The sequence below is a fragment of the Heterodontus francisci genome, chromosome 48 (genome assembly GCF_036365525.1).
Source record: "Heterodontus francisci isolate sHetFra1 chromosome 48, sHetFra1.hap1, whole genome shotgun sequence".
NCBI lineage: Eukaryota > Metazoa > Chordata > Chondrichthyes > Heterodontiformes > Heterodontidae > Heterodontus > Heterodontus francisci.
Window position 1 is genome coordinate 4983452 of NC_090418.1, and position 20205 is coordinate 5003656.

At 44.8% G+C, this 20205-nt stretch overlaps 1 protein-coding gene across 1 annotated transcript in view; it reads right to left on the reverse strand.

Annotated features, from left to right (window-relative positions):
* The window catches only part of chrne (cholinergic receptor, nicotinic, epsilon), a 39668-nt gene extending 22642 nt beyond the window's left edge, over positions 1-17026 (reverse strand). Inside the window, exons 1-5 of the mRNA XM_068023971.1 lie at positions 16984-17026; positions 11350-11483; positions 10244-10288; positions 7693-7802; positions 6450-6605 (exon numbers count right to left, since the gene is read on the reverse strand). Coding sequence (XP_067880072.1) covers positions 6450-6605; positions 7693-7802; positions 10244-10288; positions 11350-11483; positions 16984-17026 — 488 coding nt within the window. The remainder of the gene's footprint in view (positions 1-6449; positions 6606-7692; positions 7803-10243; positions 10289-11349; positions 11484-16983) is intronic.
* Between the last annotated feature and the right edge of the window lie 3179 nt (positions 17027-20205).

A 20205-nucleotide genomic window follows, 5' to 3' on the forward strand; every position in this document is an offset into this window, starting at 1 on the left:
TACGGGCCAGACCAGGTCAGGGCAGCAAAGTTCCCTGAAGGACCAGTTGGGTTTTTATGACACTCCATCAGCTTCATGGTCACTTTTAATTGATAGCAACTTTCTATTTCCAGATTTTTTTTTTAGATTGAATTCAAGTTGTCATGTTGGAAATTGAACTCACATTCTCTGGATTATAAATCCAAGCCTGTAGATTACTCACCCAGTAACATAACCACAACACTACCATATAGAGGCTAGTAAAACGAAACAGTGGATGTTATTGGAAGGATGGTCAATGTAGAGTTCACCTTCCAAAATATATTATGCCCTATTATCCATTGAGGATCTGTGTCACTCTCCGATGTTTGGGAGGTTCTACATCAAAGCCTCAATATGCTATATCATAGCCCCAATATCATGTGATCCAATGTCACGCCCTAGTCCAGTCAGGTCCTTTCTCATAGTGCAGTCTTGTCAAATCCCAACATCGCAAAATCCAGCCCAATATGTCTTAACAACAACAACTTACATTTATATAGGGCCTTCAACATCTAAAGGTGCTTCACAGGAGCTTGATCAAACAAAATTTGACACGGCGCCACATAAGACGATGTTAGGGCAGTGACCAAAAGCTTGATCAAACAGTAGGTTTTAACAGAGGGGAGAGAGGCGGAGAGGTTTAGGGAAGGAATTCCAGAGCTTAGGGCCCAGGCAGCTGAAGACACAGTTGCCACTGGTTGGGCGATTAAAATCGGGTATGCGCATGGGCCAGAATTGGAGGAGCGCAGATAACAACCATACGCATATTTTAAAAATACCTAACTCCTCCTTTTGTTCTTTTGGTGATGTTCTTAAATTTGCGTCCTAGATTATGTAAAGTAAAACCACATACAGTTCCCTGCTGGCTCAGCTGCTCTATAAAGACTCAGAGGAAATGTGAGGCAAGTGTTGCTGTAGTTTGGAACATTGCTTTCCATAGACAAAAAACAATTCTTCAGTGTGAGGAGTAGGTATATGTAGGAAAGAGTTAAACACCCACTGGCCCCTCCTTCATCGGCAGCTGCCCTAATATTAGTGCATAGCAGATCCAAAATGTTGGAAGGTTTTCAGTCACTAGTGACCTATTTGTGACTCCTCTGAACTGTCATAGAATTACATAGAATATATAGAACAGAAACAGGCCATTCAACAACAACTTGTATTTATATAGCACCTTCAATGCAATAACACGTTGTTTCTCAGAAACGTTATGAAGCCAAAATGGACCTCCAGTCACATAAGGAGATATTAGAGGCAGTGAGCAAAAGCTTGTTCAAAGAGATGGGTTTTAAAATGCATCTTAAAGGAGGAGAGAGGCGGAGAGGTTGAGGGAGGGAATTCCAGAGCTCAGGGCCTTGGTAACTAAAGGCACAGCTGCTGATTGTGGAGCAATTAAAATTAGGGATATTCAAGAGGACAAAGTTAAGAGGAGCACAGATATCTTGGAACCTTGTGCGGCTGAAGGGGATTACAGAGATAGGGAGGGATTTGAAAACAAGGATGAGAATTTTAAAAGTGAGAGGTTGTTTAACCGGGAATTCAGCCCAACCAGTCCATGCCAGCATTTATGCTCCACAAAGCCTTGTCGCAGCCTCCTCATCTAACTCTAACAACATAACCTTCTATTCCTTTCTCCCTCACGTGCTTATCTAGCTTCCCCTTAAATGCATCAATGCTATTCACCTCAATTACTTGGTGTGGGAGCGAGGTCTACATTCTCACCACTCTCTGGGGAAAAATGTTTCTTCTGAATTTCTATTTGATTTCTTATTGGCTACCTTATATCGATGGCCTCTAGTTTTGCACTTCCACACAAGTGGAAACACTCACTCTGTGCCTACCCTATCAAAACCTTTCATAATTTTAAAGATCTGTATTAGGTCACCCCTCAGCCTTCTCTTTTCAAAAGAATAGGGACCCAGTTTGTTCATCGTTTCCTGACAGGTATAACCCTGCAGTTCTGGTATCATCTTTGTAAATCCCTCTTCAGTCTCTTGATTTCACAGTACTCCAAGGTCTAACCAAGGTTCTAATCCAATGACCTGGAAGATGTATCCAGTAACAAGCAATTAAAGACATTTATAGCAAGCTCACATTCTTGACTACTCTCAACTGGAAGAAATTCAACCCTATATTTCCCCGGCTTCCGTTTCACTAACCAGCCAGTTCTGATCAGTTTTCAGTTGGATGGGATTTAATAACAGCCTGAGTGGTGCTAGAATTCCTAAAGGATATGAAGATATTCCCTTTCACCTTGTTTACTATCCTTTTTGACCCGTTGCCAATATTATTGAGCTAGATATTCTTCCCACTCAAAGAAATAGCACTTGGAATTATACAGTGTCGATCGTAAAATCTAACAGCACGAAGGGAGGCCATTCAGCCTATTATGCCTGTGCTGGCTTTTTGAAAGACCTATCCAATTAGTCCCACTCCCCCTGCTTTATCCCCATTGCCCTGCAAATTTTTGGGGTATTGAGCCAATTCCCTTTTGTTTCCACCACACTTTTAGGCAGTGTATTCCAGATCACAGCAACTTGCTGTGTACAAAATATTCTCATCTCCTCTCTGGTTCTTTTGCCAATTATCTTAAATCTATGTCCTCTGGTTACCGATCCCCAACCCCCCACCCCCCGCGCCCCCCCCCCACTCCCCACCACAACCAGGAGAAACAGTTCCTCCCTATTTTATTCCTTCAAAACCTTTCATCATTTTGAGCACCTCGATTAAATCTCTCCTTAACCTTCTCTGCTCTAAGGAGAACAATCCCAGCTTCTCCCAGTCTCTCCAAAGCCTTGACACCTTAAATTGTGCTACCCAGAATTTGGACACAATGGGAGAAATTTTCATCACAAAAAAGGTGGGTTGGAGTCCAGTAAGATATTAACAATCTTAACCTCAACCCTAGCCCATCTCCAACCCTCTCCCAGAAAGGGATTGGCCATTAAAATGTTATAATTAGGATGCATCCCTCTTATTTAAACTGTCTTCCCAGTTTAACCCAGGGAAGCAGAGTTTCACAGGCCTCGGGAAACCTGGCAGCTGAGGAGAGGCGAAGACTGCTGTGTGGAAGAGGCGCCTTTATGGCACTGCTTGTCAGTCAAGAGGAGCTGGAATGCTTCCTCCCAGCCGACCAAGCTGACCTTTGTCCCTGACCGGATCCAACCATCAACCCCGCAAGGATCGGGGATCACTACCACCATCCCCAACACGAACACTAACGTAGGTTCCCTTCCTGCTCCTGGGGCTACTGTCTTCTCCAGATGGTTCATATCCTGACACAAGCCAAGCCTGGCTTCTGGTGGGGAAGCTGTTCGAAAAAAAGACACATGCTGTGAAGATAAAACTACACGACATGCAGGGCAACTGAGACTTATGGATAAAATGGTTCCCCCGAGCTCATGGAACCAGCCCTGGTAAATAATGGAACCTGCTGAGACCTCACCAGTGATCTGTAAAGGTGATTATTTCTGAGACCTCAATCCATTTCACAGCTGGTGAAGTACTTTTTAGAAGTGCAGTCACTGTTATAATGTAGTAAATGTGGTAACCAATATGTGTAGAGCAAAGTCCCATGAACAGCAACGTGATAATGACCAGTAATCTGTTTTTAGTGATTTTGGCTGAGGTATAATATTGGCAGGACACTGGGGAGTAAAGGCTTGTTTGGGTCTGCAAATGAAACCCGACCCAAGCCCGACAGAACCACATCCGCCCCGAGCCTGACCCGGCACGAGTCCTTTCATTTTTTCCCACACCCGACCTGACCCGACCACTGGAATATAATCAACTTTAGAACAAAGAACAAAGAACAGTACAGCACAGGAACAGGCCATTCGGCCCTCCAAGCCTGCACCGATCTTGATGCCTGCCTAAACTAAAACCTTCTGCACTTCCAGGGACCATATCCCTCTATTCCCATCCTATTCATGTATTTGTCAAGATGCCTCTTAAACGTCACTATCGTACCTGCTTCCACCACCTCCCCCGGCAGCAAGTTCCAGGCACTCACCACCCTCTGTGTAAAGAACTTGCCTCGCATATCCCCTCTAAACTTTGCCCCTCACACCTTAAACCTATGTCTCCTAGTAACTGACTCTTCCACCCTGGGAAAAAGCTTCTGACTATCCACTCTGTCCATGCCGTTCATAACTTTGTAAACCTCTATCATGTCGCCCCTCCACCTCCGTCGTTCCAGTGAAAACAATCCGAGTTTTTCCAACCTCTCCTCATAGCTAATGCCCTCCAGACCAGGCAACATCCTGGTAAACCTCCTCTGTACCCTCTCCAAAGCCTCCACGTCCTTCTGGTAGTGTGGCGACCAGAATTGCACGCAATATTCTAAGTGTGGCCTAACTAAAGTTCTGTACAACTGCAGCATGACTTGCCAATTTTTATACTCTATGCCCCGACCGATGAAGGCAAGCATGCCATATGCCTTCTTGACTACCTTATCCACCTGTGTTGCCACTTTCAGTGACCTGTGGACCTGTACGCCCAGATCTCTCTGCCTGTCAATACTCCTAAGGGTTCTGCCATTTACTTTATACTTCCCACCTGCATTAGACCTTCCAAAATGCATTACCTCACATTTGTCCGGATTAAACTCCATCTGCCATTTCTCCGCCCAAGTCTCCAACCGATCTATATCCTGCTGTATCCTCTGACAATCCTCATCACTATCCGCAACTCCACCAACCTTTGTGTCGTCTCCAAACTTACTAATCAGACCAGCTACATTTTCCTCCAAATCATTTATATATACTACAAACAGCAAAGGTCCCAGCACTGATCCCTGTGGAACACCACTAGTCACATCCCTCCATTCAGAAAAGCACCCTTCCACTGCTACCTTCTGTCTTCTATGACCGAGCCAGTTCTGTATCCACCTTGCCAGCTCACCTCTGATCCCGTGTGACTTCACCTTTTGTACCAGTCTGCCATGAGGGAACTTGTCAAAGGCTTTACTAAAGTCCATATAGACAACATCCACTGCCCTTCCTTCATCAATCATCTTCGTCACTTCCTCAAAAAACTCAATCAAGTTAGTGAGACACGACCTCCCCTTCACAAAACCATGCTGCCTCTTGCTAATAAGTTCGTTTGTTTCCAAATGGGAATAAATCCTGTCCCGAAGAATCCTCTCTAATAATTTCCCTACCACTGATATAAGGCTCACCAGCCTATAATTTCCTGGATTATCCTTGCTACCCTTCTTAAACAAAGGAACAACATTGGCTATTCTCCAGTCCTCTGGGACCTCACCTGTAGCCAATGAGGATACAAAGATTTCTGTCAAGGCCCCAGCAATTTCTTCCCTTGCCTCCTTCAGTATTCTAGGGTAGATCCCATCAGGCCCTGGGGACTTAGCTACCTTAATGTTTTGCAAGACGCAAATTGAAGAGGTTGTTCTCTACCTACGTAGAAACGTAGGCGGCACAGTGGCGCAGTGGTTAGCACCGCAGCCTCACAGCTCCAGCAACCCGGGCTCAATTCTGGGTACTGCCTGTATGGAGTTTGCAAGTTCTCCCTGTGACCGCGTGGGTTTCTGCTGGGTGCTCCGGTTTCCTCCCACAGCCAAAGACTTGCAGGTTGATAGGTAAATTGGCCATTATAAATTGCCCCTAGTATAGGTAGGAGAATTGAGGGAAGATGGGGATGTGGTAGGGAATATGGGATTAATGTAGGATTAGTATAAATGGGTGGTTGATGGTCGGCACAGACTCGGTGGGCCGAAGGGCCTGTTTCAGTGCTGTATCTCTAAATAAAATAAATAAAAAATAAAACGTAGAATCGCTCACTGCAGACTCGTGTGGAGTGTTTCCCGCCTTGACATCCTGGCTGTCACTGTGTCCGACCCAACCCGAGCCGAGCCTGAATGCCGGACCCGGACGGGCGACCCGAGCCGAACCCGACACATGTCGTTGGATTTGGGTCGGGTAGCCATGCTCTGCCAGGGAGAATTCTCCTGCTCTTTGAAGTAGTGACATGGGATCTTCTACATCCACCTAAGAAGGCAGACGGGGCCTTGGTTTAATATCTCATCTGAAAGATGGCACATCTGATAGTGCAGCACTTCCTCAATACTGGCACTTGAATACCAGCCTAGTTTATGTGCTCAGATCTCTGGATTGGCTCTGAAACACTTCCTGAGGTTGTGAACGACACTACAGAAATCTGTCTTCTTTAGAAACCTCAAACTATTGCACTAAATACCCAAAATAGAATTTTTTTGGCTGATCAGATGACAAAGAGCTGAAGATTGACTAGATTGTGACCATTAAATAGAATGCGGCTGCAGACATTTGAATAACCCCAGTGGCAGCTCAGGTGGAAAGGAGTTTGGATGAGGAAATTTGTCTGCATTGTGTGCGATACTAATTTGTCTCTTCATTATTTGCAATCTAACCCTTGTCTAGGGCACTTACCTGAAGACAAGGGAACAGTTTTGCCAGTCAAATGGAAAGTATGTTACAGCAATTGCACAGGTGCTTCGATATATAGCAGGCGGCAACCAGTAAATACTGCCATTACTGGACAGAAGAACGTTAGCGTAGTAAGCAATTTCAAATTGGCCATCAACACTACAGAGAGGGAGAAAGAAAGCTCAACAGTCAGAAAGTTACAAGATCTTATATCATTCTGATAGTACCACAGGATAATAGTGAGCTAGGAATGTGTTACAGGGTATTAGTGAACAGGGAGTGTGTTATACTCAGGATAATAGTGAGCTAGGAGTGAGTTACAATCAGGTAAATCGTGACTGTGGGGGTTGTTACACTCAGATAATTGTGAGCTGGGAGAGTGTTGTATTCAGTGAGCTGGGAGAGTGTTGCACTCAGGTTAATAGTGGGCTGGGGGAGTATTGCACTCGGTAATAGTGAGCTGGGAGAGTGTTGTATTCAGGGTAATAGTGAGCTGGGAGAGTGTTGTATTCAGTGAGCTGGGAGAGTGTTGCACTCAGGTTAATAGTGGGCTGGGGGAGTATTGCACTCGGTAATAGTGAGCTGGGAGAGTGTTGTATTCAGGTTAATAGTGATCTGGGAGAGTGTTGCACTCAGGGTAATAATGAGCTGGGAGAGTTTTGTATTCAGTGAGCTGGGAGAGTGTTGCACTCAGGGTAATAGTGAGTTGGGAGAGTGTTGTATTCGGGGTAATAGTGAGCTGGGAGAGAGTTGTATTCAGGGTAATAGTGAGCTGGGAGAGTGTTGCACTCAGGGTAATAGTGAGCTGGGAGAGTGTTGTATTCAGGGTAATAGTGAGCTGGGAGAGAGTTGCATTCAGGGTAATAGTGAGCAGGGAGAGTGTTGCACTCAGGGTAATAGTGAGCTGGGAGAGTGTTGTATTCAGGGTAATAGTGAGCTGGGAGAGAGTTGTATTCAGGGTAATAGTGAGCTGGGAGAGTGTTGCACTCAGGGTAATAGTGAGCTGGGAGAGTGTTGTATTCAGGGTAATAGTGAGCTGGGAGAGAGTTGTATTCAGGGTAATAGTGAGCTGGGAGAGTGTTGTATTCAGGGTAATAGTGAGCTGGGAGAGTGTTGCACTCAGGGTAATAGTGAGCTGGGAGAGTGTTGCACTCAGGGTAATCGTGAGCTGGGAGATTGTTGTATTCAGGGTAATGTTGAGCTGGGTGTTTACTGTAGAATGGAAGCACATAAGTAAGATACTCACTTGTTCTCGAGGACAATTTCAGGAAGCCAGACCAGGTAGGAAGGGATTCTGACCAGCTGAATGCCATCATAATTGGACTCGTTCCAAGCTAAGCGATAATCTTTCCATTGCTATTACAAAAATACAAAGCCATATTTATGCAACCTTCCTGCTGCATTGCCCTTACACACCAGGTTTACAATTTGTCTTGAGTCCTGTCTGGTGAGCAGCAGAGGACCTGTAAGGAATTTTAATTATGTTGACCTTGATTTGATGAAACAGTATCAATATCAAGGATATTGAGGCCTGGGAGAGGGTGAGATTTACCAGGATGGTAACAGGGATGAGGAACTTCAGTTACATGAAGAGACTATAGAGAAACTGGGATTGATCTCCTTAGAGCAGAGAAGTTTAAAGGGAGATGTAATGCAGGGTTCCAATTTTTGAAGGGTTTTGATCAAGTAAATAAGTAGAAACTGTTTCCACTAAATGGAAAGTTGTTAAACTGAGGATACAGATGTAAAATTATTGGCAAACGAACCAGAGGGAGATATGAAGAGAGATTTTTATACACAGCAAGTTGTTGAGAGGTGTTTAACAGGCGGCGGAGCTGATATCAAACATTTTACATTATTATTTTAAGTCAGTTTTGACCCTCTCAGTTTTTTCTATTGTTACCATTTTCTTTGATTTACATATTCTCTTGGCTTACCTTCTGTTGAATAGGTGGTTTCACCTGTTAGGACTGAACTACCTACGATTATTATTGCCTTAATTCTGAGCAGTGAATTTCTTTCATGATTTGACTGTTATTGGGAGTTATGGGGTCCAACCCAGGGGAATCCTAACATCAACTCTCTTTTCTTTCTTTCACTTTCTCTCCCTCTCTTTCTATCTTCTTCTCTATCTCTCAGTATCGCTTTTTCACTGTCTCACCTTCTCATACATACAAGCATACGAACTAGGAGGTGGAGTAGGCTATTCGGCCCCTTGAGCCTACTCCACCATTCTGTAAGATCATGACTGATCTGTTTGTGGACACAACTCCACTTTCCTGACTACCTCTGATACCCTTTGACTCCCTCTCTATTTCTCAGTCTCTTTCTCTCTGTCTTTGTGTCTCTTTTTCTGTCTTTGTCTCTCCTTCTGTCCCTCGCTCTGTCTGTTTCCTGCTCTGTCGGTCTGTCTCTCTCTCTCTCTCTCTCTCTCAGGCCGGGATTTTGCCACCACAAGGTAGGTCCTGACATCGGGACCCAATGTGGGTCCCAAGGCAGTGCTGGAGGGAAGTGAGACCTCGGTGACAATCTTCCTGCCGGCAGCCAAATAAGAGGCTGCAGCCATGCTCGCATTCCAGTTATGGGCAGTGGGCTGCCTCGCTCAGCTGCCAACCCAATCAGAAGACCAGCAGCTCTGCAGCCTCGGCAGCGCCCCTGATACAGGTGGTCACTGCCAAGACTGCAAGGGTAAAGAGAAGGCGTCTCCATATTGAGGGCACCCTCGAAGGGGAGGCAAGAAATTCTTTTGTTGTGCTGGGGCTAGGCGTCGGGGCCCCGGGGGGGGGGGGGTGGGCCATTGTTGCTGGGGGCCCATTCGTCGGGGCATAGAGCCTCTGAAATCAAGGCCCCCCCACGCTCCCCCCCCCCCACCTTTTAATTATGTAAATTGGCCGTCCACCCACCTCCACTGCTGGGACTATCCCCGGCGTAAACATATTGGGCTTTCCTCCTGAAGCCTTTTGCCACCATTTTCCCGCCCCTCCTGCCTCCCAGCCCACCTCCAATGGGCTGGTAATATCCCGGCTGGTATTTCATTCTCGGTCTCTTTCTCTCTCTCTATTTAACCTCTCATTGTCTGTCTCTCAGCTGGCCCATTGGAGTGAAAGGACATTGGTCTCCCATGCACAGGGCTCCATATGTATAGCTTTCTGCTCTCAGCTATCTAAAGCTTACATTGAGGGGGAGCAAATCAGAGTGAGTGGAACCCCTCACGTCTAACCTCAGAACAGATTGCCTGTTGACCCTCTAATTCCAGCAGTGACATAAATAGGAGATCGGCCTATTTAGAAATGAACCATACAGACGAGGAAGATCTGGGTATGTACTGATTTAGCTGATCACAGTCCAGCAGAAGGTGGGAGTCGCAAGACCCCTTAGCTGGAGCGGAAGGGGTGGGGAGGGGTTTTAAATCATCCCGGGTTCCCGCTCATGATGACTATCAAGCAATTTGAAAAGTTTTCTTTGTGGATGTTGGTGAGGGAAGCTGCAGTGCCAGTCTGACAACATCCACTGTTTAGGCTCACACATGAAAAACAGAGGGTAACCTGTGGCTTTGGAATCAAACGCCAACATGAATAAGCACCTTAACAGGAGAAAGAATAGTTTTTTTTTTAAACTGCATGTATTTTAAAACTAGAACTCAGTCCCTGGGATTAATGGCATCATCCATACCCCCAACCTGAATTATGGTCTCACTTTTGAGTTACTCCAACCTTAACCTCCAAGGTTACCATAATAGTCACAGTCAGTATATTCTCCAACATGACTGCCACAGGGCTGGACTACACAATACTTACAATTTCAATCCATACGTTTGTGGTAAGCATCTCCTCCTTTTCATTCTGTTTAGGAATTAAAAAAAAAAATGTCACTCCGTGTGTTAGCTTAGGCTTTGGCAGAATGACCAATATCATGAGCTATGCAAAATTGGAAACTGAGCAAGTGGGCTCATGTATTCTTAGTAGTGTCAAGGACCTCATGTATCATCTCTGCAGGTCAGGGATTATATCTCTCTTCACTTCCAGTCCTATTCACTGAGAACATAAGAACATAAGAAATAGGAGCAGGAGTAGACTATACAGCCTGTCCAGCCTGCTCCACCATTCAATATGATCATGGCTGATCTTGGGCTTCTACTGCACTTTCTCGCCAGCTCCCATATCTCTCGATTCCCTGAGACACTAAAAATCTGTCTATCTCAGCCTTAAATATATTCAATGATGGTGCATTCACAACCCTCTGGGATAGAGAATGCCAAAGATTCACAATCCTTTGAGTGAAGTAATTTCTCCTCATCTCGGTCCTAAATGATTGGCTCCTTATCCTGAAACTTGTTCTAGATTCCCCAGCCAGGGGAAACAGTGTCTCAGTATCTACCCTCTCAAGCCCCTTCATAATCTTGAATGTTTCAATGAGATCACGTCTCATTCTTTTAAACTCCAGAGAATATAGACCCAATTTACTCAGCCTCTTATCATAGGACAACCCTCTCATACCAGGAACTAATCTAGTGAACCTTCGCTGTCCTGCCTCCAGTGCATGTATATCCTTCCTCAAATATAGAGATCAAAATTGCACACAAAGTATTCCGGGTGTGGTCTCCCCAAAACCCCATACAATTGTAGCAATATTTCTTTATTCTTGTACTCCAATCCCCTTGCAATAAAGGCCAACATGCCATTTGCCTTCCTAATTGCTTGCTGTACTTGCTGGGGTAAAATAGTTGGATTGAATTGAAGTGGTTGAGCCAATTCCATTGGTTGGGTTAAGTGAATTAAATTAGTTGGCTGTGGATAGACCTCGACTGAAGAGGCCTCATCAGCAAAGAGCTGAGCATTCTCAAATTCATTCGAATGTCTTGACAATGTTGACACTTTAATACATTTGCAAAGAATTTTCTTACCAATGAGATGAGATTGGTTAGTGTAAGTTTCAAAGTCACATCAATGATATCTCCGTAAAACTTTGCTGGTCGGATCCTCTTATCATAGTTGGCCATCAATTTATTCAAAAGTTTTTCTTCTTCATTTGAACTAACTGTAACTGAATTAGAGATTAATTTATTTCAGGTTTCCAGCATCTACAGTATTTTGCTTGTCTATTTGGGATTAATGGGCCATTTGGTAATTCCAATTTAACAACCTGATTTTAAACCTGGCAAAGTCCAATTGTGGACCACCTCTCTACCACAATCATTCTTGCTTCTCTATTTTGTTAGTTGTTAAAAGAAAAGAAAAACTTGCATTTCTGTAACGTTTTTCATGACCACTGGACGCCTCACAGCCAATGAAAGACTGTTTTTGAAGTGTAGTCACTGTTGTAATGTAGGCAACACAGCAACCAATTTGCACACAGCCATTCCTCCAAACAGCAGTGTGATGATGACCAGATAATCTTTTTTTTTTGTGATGTCGATTGAGGGATAAATATTGACCAGGACACCAGGTAGAACTCCCCCTACTCTTCTTCAAAATAATACCATGGGACCTTTTACTCGAGGCCTCAGTTTAACATCTCATCTGAAAGATAGCACCTCCGAATGTGCAACACTCCCTCAGTATAGCGCTGGAGTGTCGGTCTTTATTTCTGGTGCTCAACTCCTGGAGTGGGACTTGAACCCAAAAGTTTGTAACTCAAAGGTAAGGGTACTAACAGCTGAGCCATGGCTGACTATTTCTCTGACCTTGTCTCTTTCAATCCTCCAAAGAAAATATGCTGTTCTACACACACTTCCTGCCTGATCCTCACAGTACTGAAATCTGGTCACTTAAGTCATGTAGTAGAATACTGCTGATTCCTATCAACTGTGACCCAGCATGTCTCGGGTCAAGAAGGAAGAAATGAAAGTGGCCCACCATCTTTTAAAACCATTTGAGGAATTGCAGTCTCCTTTTTCCCATGTTGAAAAGAACTTTGCTTAAAAAAGTGGCTGGGAGGAGTTACTCCACAGGACAATGTTCGGAAGTTGAACACACAACAACAACTTGCATTTATATAGCACCTTTGACATAGTAAAACATCTCAAGATGCTGTATTTCTAAATAAAATAAATATGTTGGAGGTTGTCTTACTAAAACTGTACGTTGAGTCAGACTGTTTATTGAGCTATAATATAAAAGCAAAATACTGCAGATGCTGGAAATCTGAAATTAAAACAAAATTGCTGGAAATACTCAGCATGTCTGGCAGCATCTGTGGAGAGAGAAGCAAGGTTAATGTTTCAGGTCAGTAACCTTTCATCAGGGTCAGACCTGCTGAGTATTTCCAGCATTTTTTGTTATTATTATGTTTATTGAGCAATGTGTCCAGTGTTGGTCAACAAGACACACTGGAGCCCTGGAGGTAGTGCAGAGAAGAGATTGAGGCAAAACACTGAGAAACGTGGACTTATGGAGGAGTTCTCCCTGGTGTCCTTGGCCAATATTTATCCCTCAACCAATATCACTAAAAAAACAGATTATATGGTCATTATCACATTGCTGCTTGTGGGAGCTTGCTGTGTGCAAATTGGCTCCTGCATTTCCTACATTACAACAATGCCTACACTTCAAAAGTCCTTCATTGGCTGTAAAGTGCTTTGGGACATCCTGAAGTCCTAAAAGGTGCTATAGGAATGAAAATTCTTTCTTCAACCTTGAAAGTGGGTAATTTGAGGGGGGTTCTCATAGAGTAAACATTATCGTTAAACTAAATCCACAATACTCCTACAAGGTAAGCCTTGACAGTATGTGTGGGTTCAAACTGGTGGAAGAGAAACTAAACGCCAACGCATCACACAATGATCTTCACATTCAGAATGAAGTTCTGGGTAGGGCAATGGGGACTTCAACCTAGGAGTCGCTTTAGAGATATTGTGAGGAGAAGGGTCTGTTTTTCTAGATAATTGAGCTAATGTTTGGCCTTCATCACCTGCCTTAATCCTGTGATCTGGTGTAAGGTGACACTCGCTTGTTAATGCTTACGGATCTATATTTGTTGAGTGTTCCTCACGAGATTTAAATAGAAATGAAGTATTGCTTAAAAATAGCCCACCTATATTAATATTTGCAGGTCTACACAAAAAGGCCCAGACTCCAAAACGGAAGGGTCTTAGTTCACAAAAAGATCCATGGTGAGTGGGGAGAGGAAGACTGTCTGGTCCAGTGGTGTTACTAATACGTGCCAGGAGCCATTTAGAGTCCTCCCATCTCTTCCTCAGCAGACGTACTGCTCCTTGGAGTTAACATACAGATTGGCAATGATTTAATTGAATGGCGGAACTGGCTTGAGGGGCTGAAGGGCCTTCGATGTTCCTTGTGTCTCTGCTTCTTTACTCATGGCCTGCATTGATGCCTACCAGACTGGAAGGCAACTGGGCTAAAATTCAGTCCCTCTCTCTTTCTTTCCATTGCAAAAGAGAATGCTATCAGGAGGCAGCATTAGCTCATCTTCCATGCAGAAAGTGAAAGAACCCTGTTCAAGCAGAACAATTGGTCCTATAGTTCTTCCCTCTCTCTCCCTCTTCAGCTCACGTGGAGCATTAACACAAGAACAGAACAGTTGGGCTGAATGGCATGTTTCTGCACTGTAAATTCCACCTCATTCCTGCTGGGAAATGGCTGGCCTCCAATTGACAGTGCCCACAGCAGCTGTTGGGATCTGATTGTGTGCGGAATTGCAGGCATGCATGTTGTTTCCATCATTCTGCAGTGCAGCGTATCACAGCATTTCTCAGTGGTCTTCAAAGTAGTAATTTAGTGGGTTTGAGGCATCCTACTCCCCACCTGACAGTAACACAAGTCAGGTGTGGTGGGTTTGACATTGTGCTTCCAGCCTTTGGATGCAGCTCGGACTGATGGGACGAGCCAATGGATTTTCCTTTTTGTCCAGTGAGGAAATTCTGACCTCTCCCACCACCTCCCCCCAAATTGGTTTGACGTGAGGTCCAAACATGTGAAAGCCACATCACTGAACCACACAGATGGGCTAAGCATTCAGATCACCAGCGGCCAGAACAACAACCGTCTATAGGGAAACCCTTGACCGTGCCTCGCTGAGGTGGTCCTCTGCTCTTGTAGCAGTCGCAGGACCGCCTCATTCATATTACAACACTACCACCAAACGTGGCAGAGAGTATCAAATACCTTTTAAGATTTGGGTGAATTGATAGCCACCTGCCTCATTGTGTAAGAATTTGACCAATCTGACCACATCAAGCATGGTGCTCAAGTACTGAAGTTAATGTGGCAGAGTTGCCTTTACATTGCCAGCTACAGGGTGTTACAAAGATCAATATTTATCCCTGAATCAACATCACTATAACAGACGATCTGGCCATTTATCTCATTGCTGTGTCATAGAGTCATAGAGAGATACAGCACTGAAACAGGCCCTTCGGCCCACCGAGTCTGTGCCAACCATCAACCACCCATTTATACTAATCCTACATTAATCCCATATTCCCTACCATCTACCTACACTAGGGGCAATTTACAATGGCCAATTTACCTATCAACCTGCAAGTCTTTGGCTGTGGGAGGAAACCAGAGCAACCGGGGGAAACCCACACAGGTCACAGGGAGAACTTGCAAACTCCGCACAGGCAGTACCCAGAACCGAACCCGGGTCGCTGGAGCTGTGAGGCTGCGGTGCTAACCTCTGTGCCACCCTGTGTGGGAGCTTTCTACAGAGAAACTATTTCCTCTGATGGGGGATTTGAACGAGGGGACATAACCGTAAAAGTAGAGCTTGGCCATTTAGGAGCGAAATCAGGAAGCATTTTTTCACACAAAGGGCAATAGAACTCTGGAATGCTCTTCCCCCCCCCCCCCCCCCACAAATAAAACTGTGGATTCTGAGGGTTAATTGGAGCTTTTTAGACTGAGATGGAGAGATTATTGTTCAGTAAGGGTATCAAGGGAAATAAGTTGAGGTATAGAACAGCCGTGATCTAATTGAATGGTGAAGTAGGCTTGAGGGGCTGAATGGCCTCCTCCTGTTCCAATCTTCCTACGTTTCTAGAAATGGTATAAGAAGGCTAAATGATCATTTGTGCTGCTTTTCCAGTTGTTCCTCCGATCTTCCACTGAAGTTTCAGCACAGCCCCAAGGAAATTCAGGGCAAGTGTCTTGAAACATGATGTGAAAAGGTGTGAAACACACAAGGGAATTCAGAAAGGCAGTTTATGACATCTTGGGTGACATCTGTAGAATTTGTAACAACGGAAAAAAATGTGCAGATTAAGCAATAATTTCCCCATTTGCTGTTTCTGAGATCTTGCTGTGCGCAGCTTTATACCACGAGTAATCTCACTTCAGTGAATGACTAAGGGAGTGCTGCACTGTCAGAGTTGCCGTCTTTCAGATGAGACATTAAACCAAGATCCCATCTGTCCTCCCTGGTGGGCGTAAAATACCACATGGCCATTATTTCGAAGAAGAGCAGGGGAGTACTCCCCTGTGTCCTGGTCAATATTTATGCTTCAACCAACATCACTAAATTGGATGATCTGTTCATAATCACAGTGCTGTTTGGGTGAGTTTGCTGTGTGCAAATTGGCTGCTGTGATACCTACGTTACAACAGTGACTACACTTCAAAAGGTACTTCAGTGGCTGAAAAGCGCTTTGGGGCATTCCGAGGCCGTGAAAGGGGCTGTAGAAATGCAAGCTCTTTTACCGACAGCTGGCTGAAATCACTCAGTGAAGACCAAAGCTTGGAGTGGAACTTTCTGTTCTGGGTCCATGCCAATATCAGCATTTGCAATTATCCACTGGCCCTGGGGACAATTCCTGACATGCTGACACAGATCTGTTACCATACACAATGCTGTCCAGCAAGACCATTGCCATTTACTTAGTGTAATGCTGTCACTGATTTGGCAATTATAACTGTGCAGTAATACTGTGGAAAGGTCATTGGACGAGTAATCAAGAGTTCGTTCACTGCGGTGGTACTGAGAATTTTAGTGATGTAGTCTTTCCTTCTTTGTGAAGTACTGTTTTTATATATTTATCAACATCACTTAAAGAAAATTATGTGGTTATTAGCACATTCCTGTATGTGGGAGCTTGCTGTGTGCAAATTGGCTGCCACATTTACTACATTGCAACAGTGAATACATTTCAAAAATACTTCATTGGCTATAAGGTGCTTTGGGGTATCCTGAGATTGTGAAAGGTGGTATATAAATGAAAGTCTTTCTTATTTTTACAGAATTTGTTTACTGAATTATTTTCTCCTGAATGCTAGATAACCACTTATAGTTTTTTTTCTCTCTCCTTCCAGCACTGGCAGACTAGCCACCCATCCACCAATACCTCTGCCACCAGGTCACATACCTACCGGAAGGCAACCTGGGTTCATTCGAGGCATTTTAATTCCTGCCCTATCTGCCTTTCAGGTTAAAATCTTCAAATGCAGGATTTATAAAACACATCCAGAAAAAAACATACAATTCTTATTTCAAACATTAAAACGGACAAGGAGAAAAGCACAAGAAGGATAATTCAGCTAAATCCATCAGGCTTTTTTTTTAACCGATTGATGCTGAGTCTTACCTTCAAACACCAAGGAGAGAATCAGGAGAAGTGGCAGGGCCATGGTGGTCAGTCACTGTCCTTTGTGAGTATGCTGCTCTGATTGCGAGGAGAGGCTATTTTTGGGTTACTGGGCAGTGCTGGGTTTCACCTCCCCTGTCGTCGAAGCCCCAGCTGTTGGATGGAACTCTAAAGGTTTCTGGGCCCGCCAGCTGGTGGATTAACGCTATCCGCTCTGGTAACTCTATCTGTCCAGGAAACAACTGGCCGTGGCCTCCCGTGGAAAGCAGTGGAACCAGAAGAGTGAGTTTACTCTTTGCCTGGCTCGCCGCAGCTACAGTGGTCCAACAGCCCCGAGAGCTTCCCTATCCATTTCACCTCCGGTACAATTTTAAAGGGGTTTCAGGAACTGAGAGAACTTGGGGTTCACGTACACAGATTATTGAATGTGGTAGAGCACATCGATGAGACTGTTTAAAAAGCAAAGTGGATCCTGGGCTTTATTAATAGTGGCAGAGAGAACAAAAGCGAGGAAGTTATGTTAAACCTTTATGAAACACTGGTTAGGCTTCAACTGGAATATTGTGTCCCGTTCTGGGCACCACACTTTAGGAAGGATGTCAAGTCCTTGGAGAGAGTGCAGAAGAGATTTACCAGGATGGTACCAGGGATGAGGACAGATTTAAGATAATTGCCCAAACAAAGTGAAGGAAACTAGGATTTTTTTTTCAGAGCAAATTGTTGTGATCTGGAACGCGGCGGAGAGGCACTGACAGAGGTTCCGTCTTTCAGGTGAGATGTGAAACTGATGAAAAGTAGGGGATTCTCCTTGGTGTGCTGTCCAGTATTTATCCCTCAATCAAAATCACCAAAAAACAGTTTATCTGGACATTATCTCTCTGTGGGAAGCAGATTCAAGTAAATTTCAAAAGGAAATTGGATAAATACTTGAAGGGGGAAAAATAGAAACACAGAAAGATTTATGGCAGAGAAGGAGGTGATTCAGCTCATCGTGTCCGTGCCAGAAATAGGGACAGTGGGACTAATTTGGTTGCTCTTTAAAGAGGAGGCAAAGACACGATGAGTTGATTGGCTTCCTTCTGTGCTGTGCAACTCGGCAGGTCCCACAGAGAGATAATGTCCAGATAAATTGTTTTTTAGTGATTTTGATTGAGGGATAAATACTGGACAGCACACCAGGGAGAATCCCCTGCTTTTCATCAGTTTCACATCTCATCTGAAAGATGGAAGTACTGCCCCTCTGACAGTGCAGCGCTCCCTCAGTACTGCCCCTCCGACAGTGCAGCACTCCCTCAGTACTGCCCCTCTGACACTGCAGCACTCCCTCAGTACTGACCCTCCAACAGTGCAGCACTCCCTCAATACTGCCCCTCTGACAGTGCAGCACTCCCTCAGTACTGCCCCTCTGACAGTGCAGCGCTCCCTCAGTACTGCCCCTCTGACAGTGCAGCACTCCCTCAGTACTGACCCTCCAACAGTGCAGCACTCTCTCAGTACTGCCCCTCTGCATGTGCAGCACTCCCTCAGTACCGACCCTCCAACAGTGCAGCACTCCCTCAGTACTGACCCTCCGACAGTGCAGCACTCCCTCAGTACTGACCCTCCGACAGTGCAGCAATCCTTCGGTACTGGCGCTGGGAGTGTCAGACTAGATTTTGTGCTGAAGTCTCTGGAGTGGAATCTGAACCCACGGCCTTCTGACTCAGAGGTTCGAAATGGCTCTCCACTGAGCCACAACTATGGTACTCAGCCTGTAAATTAGAAGGAGCCGTGTTCATTTCCCAGACTGTGCTGAGTCGGCTATCGCGTACGGGACGACAATTGCTACAGTGGCCTCCATGTTTGGGAGAGGAAAATTCAACCAAGGTTCCCAACAATGCTAGAGAGCGTGCACGTGTGTGTAAACACTGGGTGAGTACAAGGTTGGGCTTGCCTAAGGTAACTATATAGCTTCACAACACTCATAGTCAAGGCAACACGCAGAGATCGGGAGCTTGAAATTCTGCCACTTCCCTGAGGAAGCTAACCTTTTCACTCTTTCTGTGCCACAGGACCATCTTGTGGCAATGGTGAGATACTGCAGCATCAAAATTAAATCTTAGGAAGTAGTTAACAACAAAAACTTGCATTTATGTAGCGCCTTTAGCAGAGTTAAAAACATGTCAAGACTCTGCACAGGATCATTAAAATCATAGAGTCACACAGCACAGAAGGAAGTCCATTGGCCGCTGTCTGGCAGAGCTGTCTAATTAATCCTACTCACCTGCTCTTGCCCCATCGCCCTGTAAATTTTTTACCGTCAAATATATATCTAATTCTGTTTGAATGTTACAATTGAATCTGCTTCCACTGCCCTTTCAGTCCAGAATTGGACATATTGCTCCAGCTGAGGTCTAACAAGTGCTTTATAAAGGTTTAGCATACCTTTGTTGCTTTTGTACTTTATCAATAAAGGATCCCACATGCTTTTTTCACAGAATTCTCAACTTAGCCTACACTTTCAAAAATTTGTGCATACACACCTCCCAGGTCTCTCTGTTCTTGCACTCCCTTTAAAATTGTACCATTTAGTTCATATCAAAATTAGACACTGAGATATTAGGTCAGGTGACCAAAAGCTTGGTCAGGCGCATCCTAAAGAAGGAGAGAGAGGCAGAGAGGTTCAGAGAGGCAATTCCAGAGCTTCAGGCCTCGGCAGCTGATGGCGTGGCTGCCAATGATGGGGCGATGAAGATTGGGGATGCACAAGAGGCCAGAGTAGGAGCAGCGCAGAGACCTCGGAGGGTTGTAAGGTTATGGAGATAGGGAGGGGGCGAGGCCATGGAGGTATTTGAACACAAGGATGAGAATTTTAAAATCGAGGTGTTGCCAGACTGGGAGCCAATGTGAGCAGAGGGACGAATGGGACTTTGTGTAAGTTAGGATACAGGCAGCAGAGTTTTTGCACGAGCTGAAGTTTACTGAGGGTGGAAAGTGGGTGGTCAAGCAGGAGACCATTGGAATAGTGCAATCTAGAAGTGAGAAAACAATCGAGTTTCTTTCCATTCCTACCCAAATTGGCTGCTGCGTTTCCTAAATTACAACAGTGACTACAGTTCAGAAGTACTTTGTTGGCTGTAAAGTGCTTTGGGACATCCTGAGATTGTGCAGGTACTATATAAACACAAGACTTTTCTTCCTCATAAACCCAAAATCGCCCTTCAATCCCCCGAGGGTAGCAGG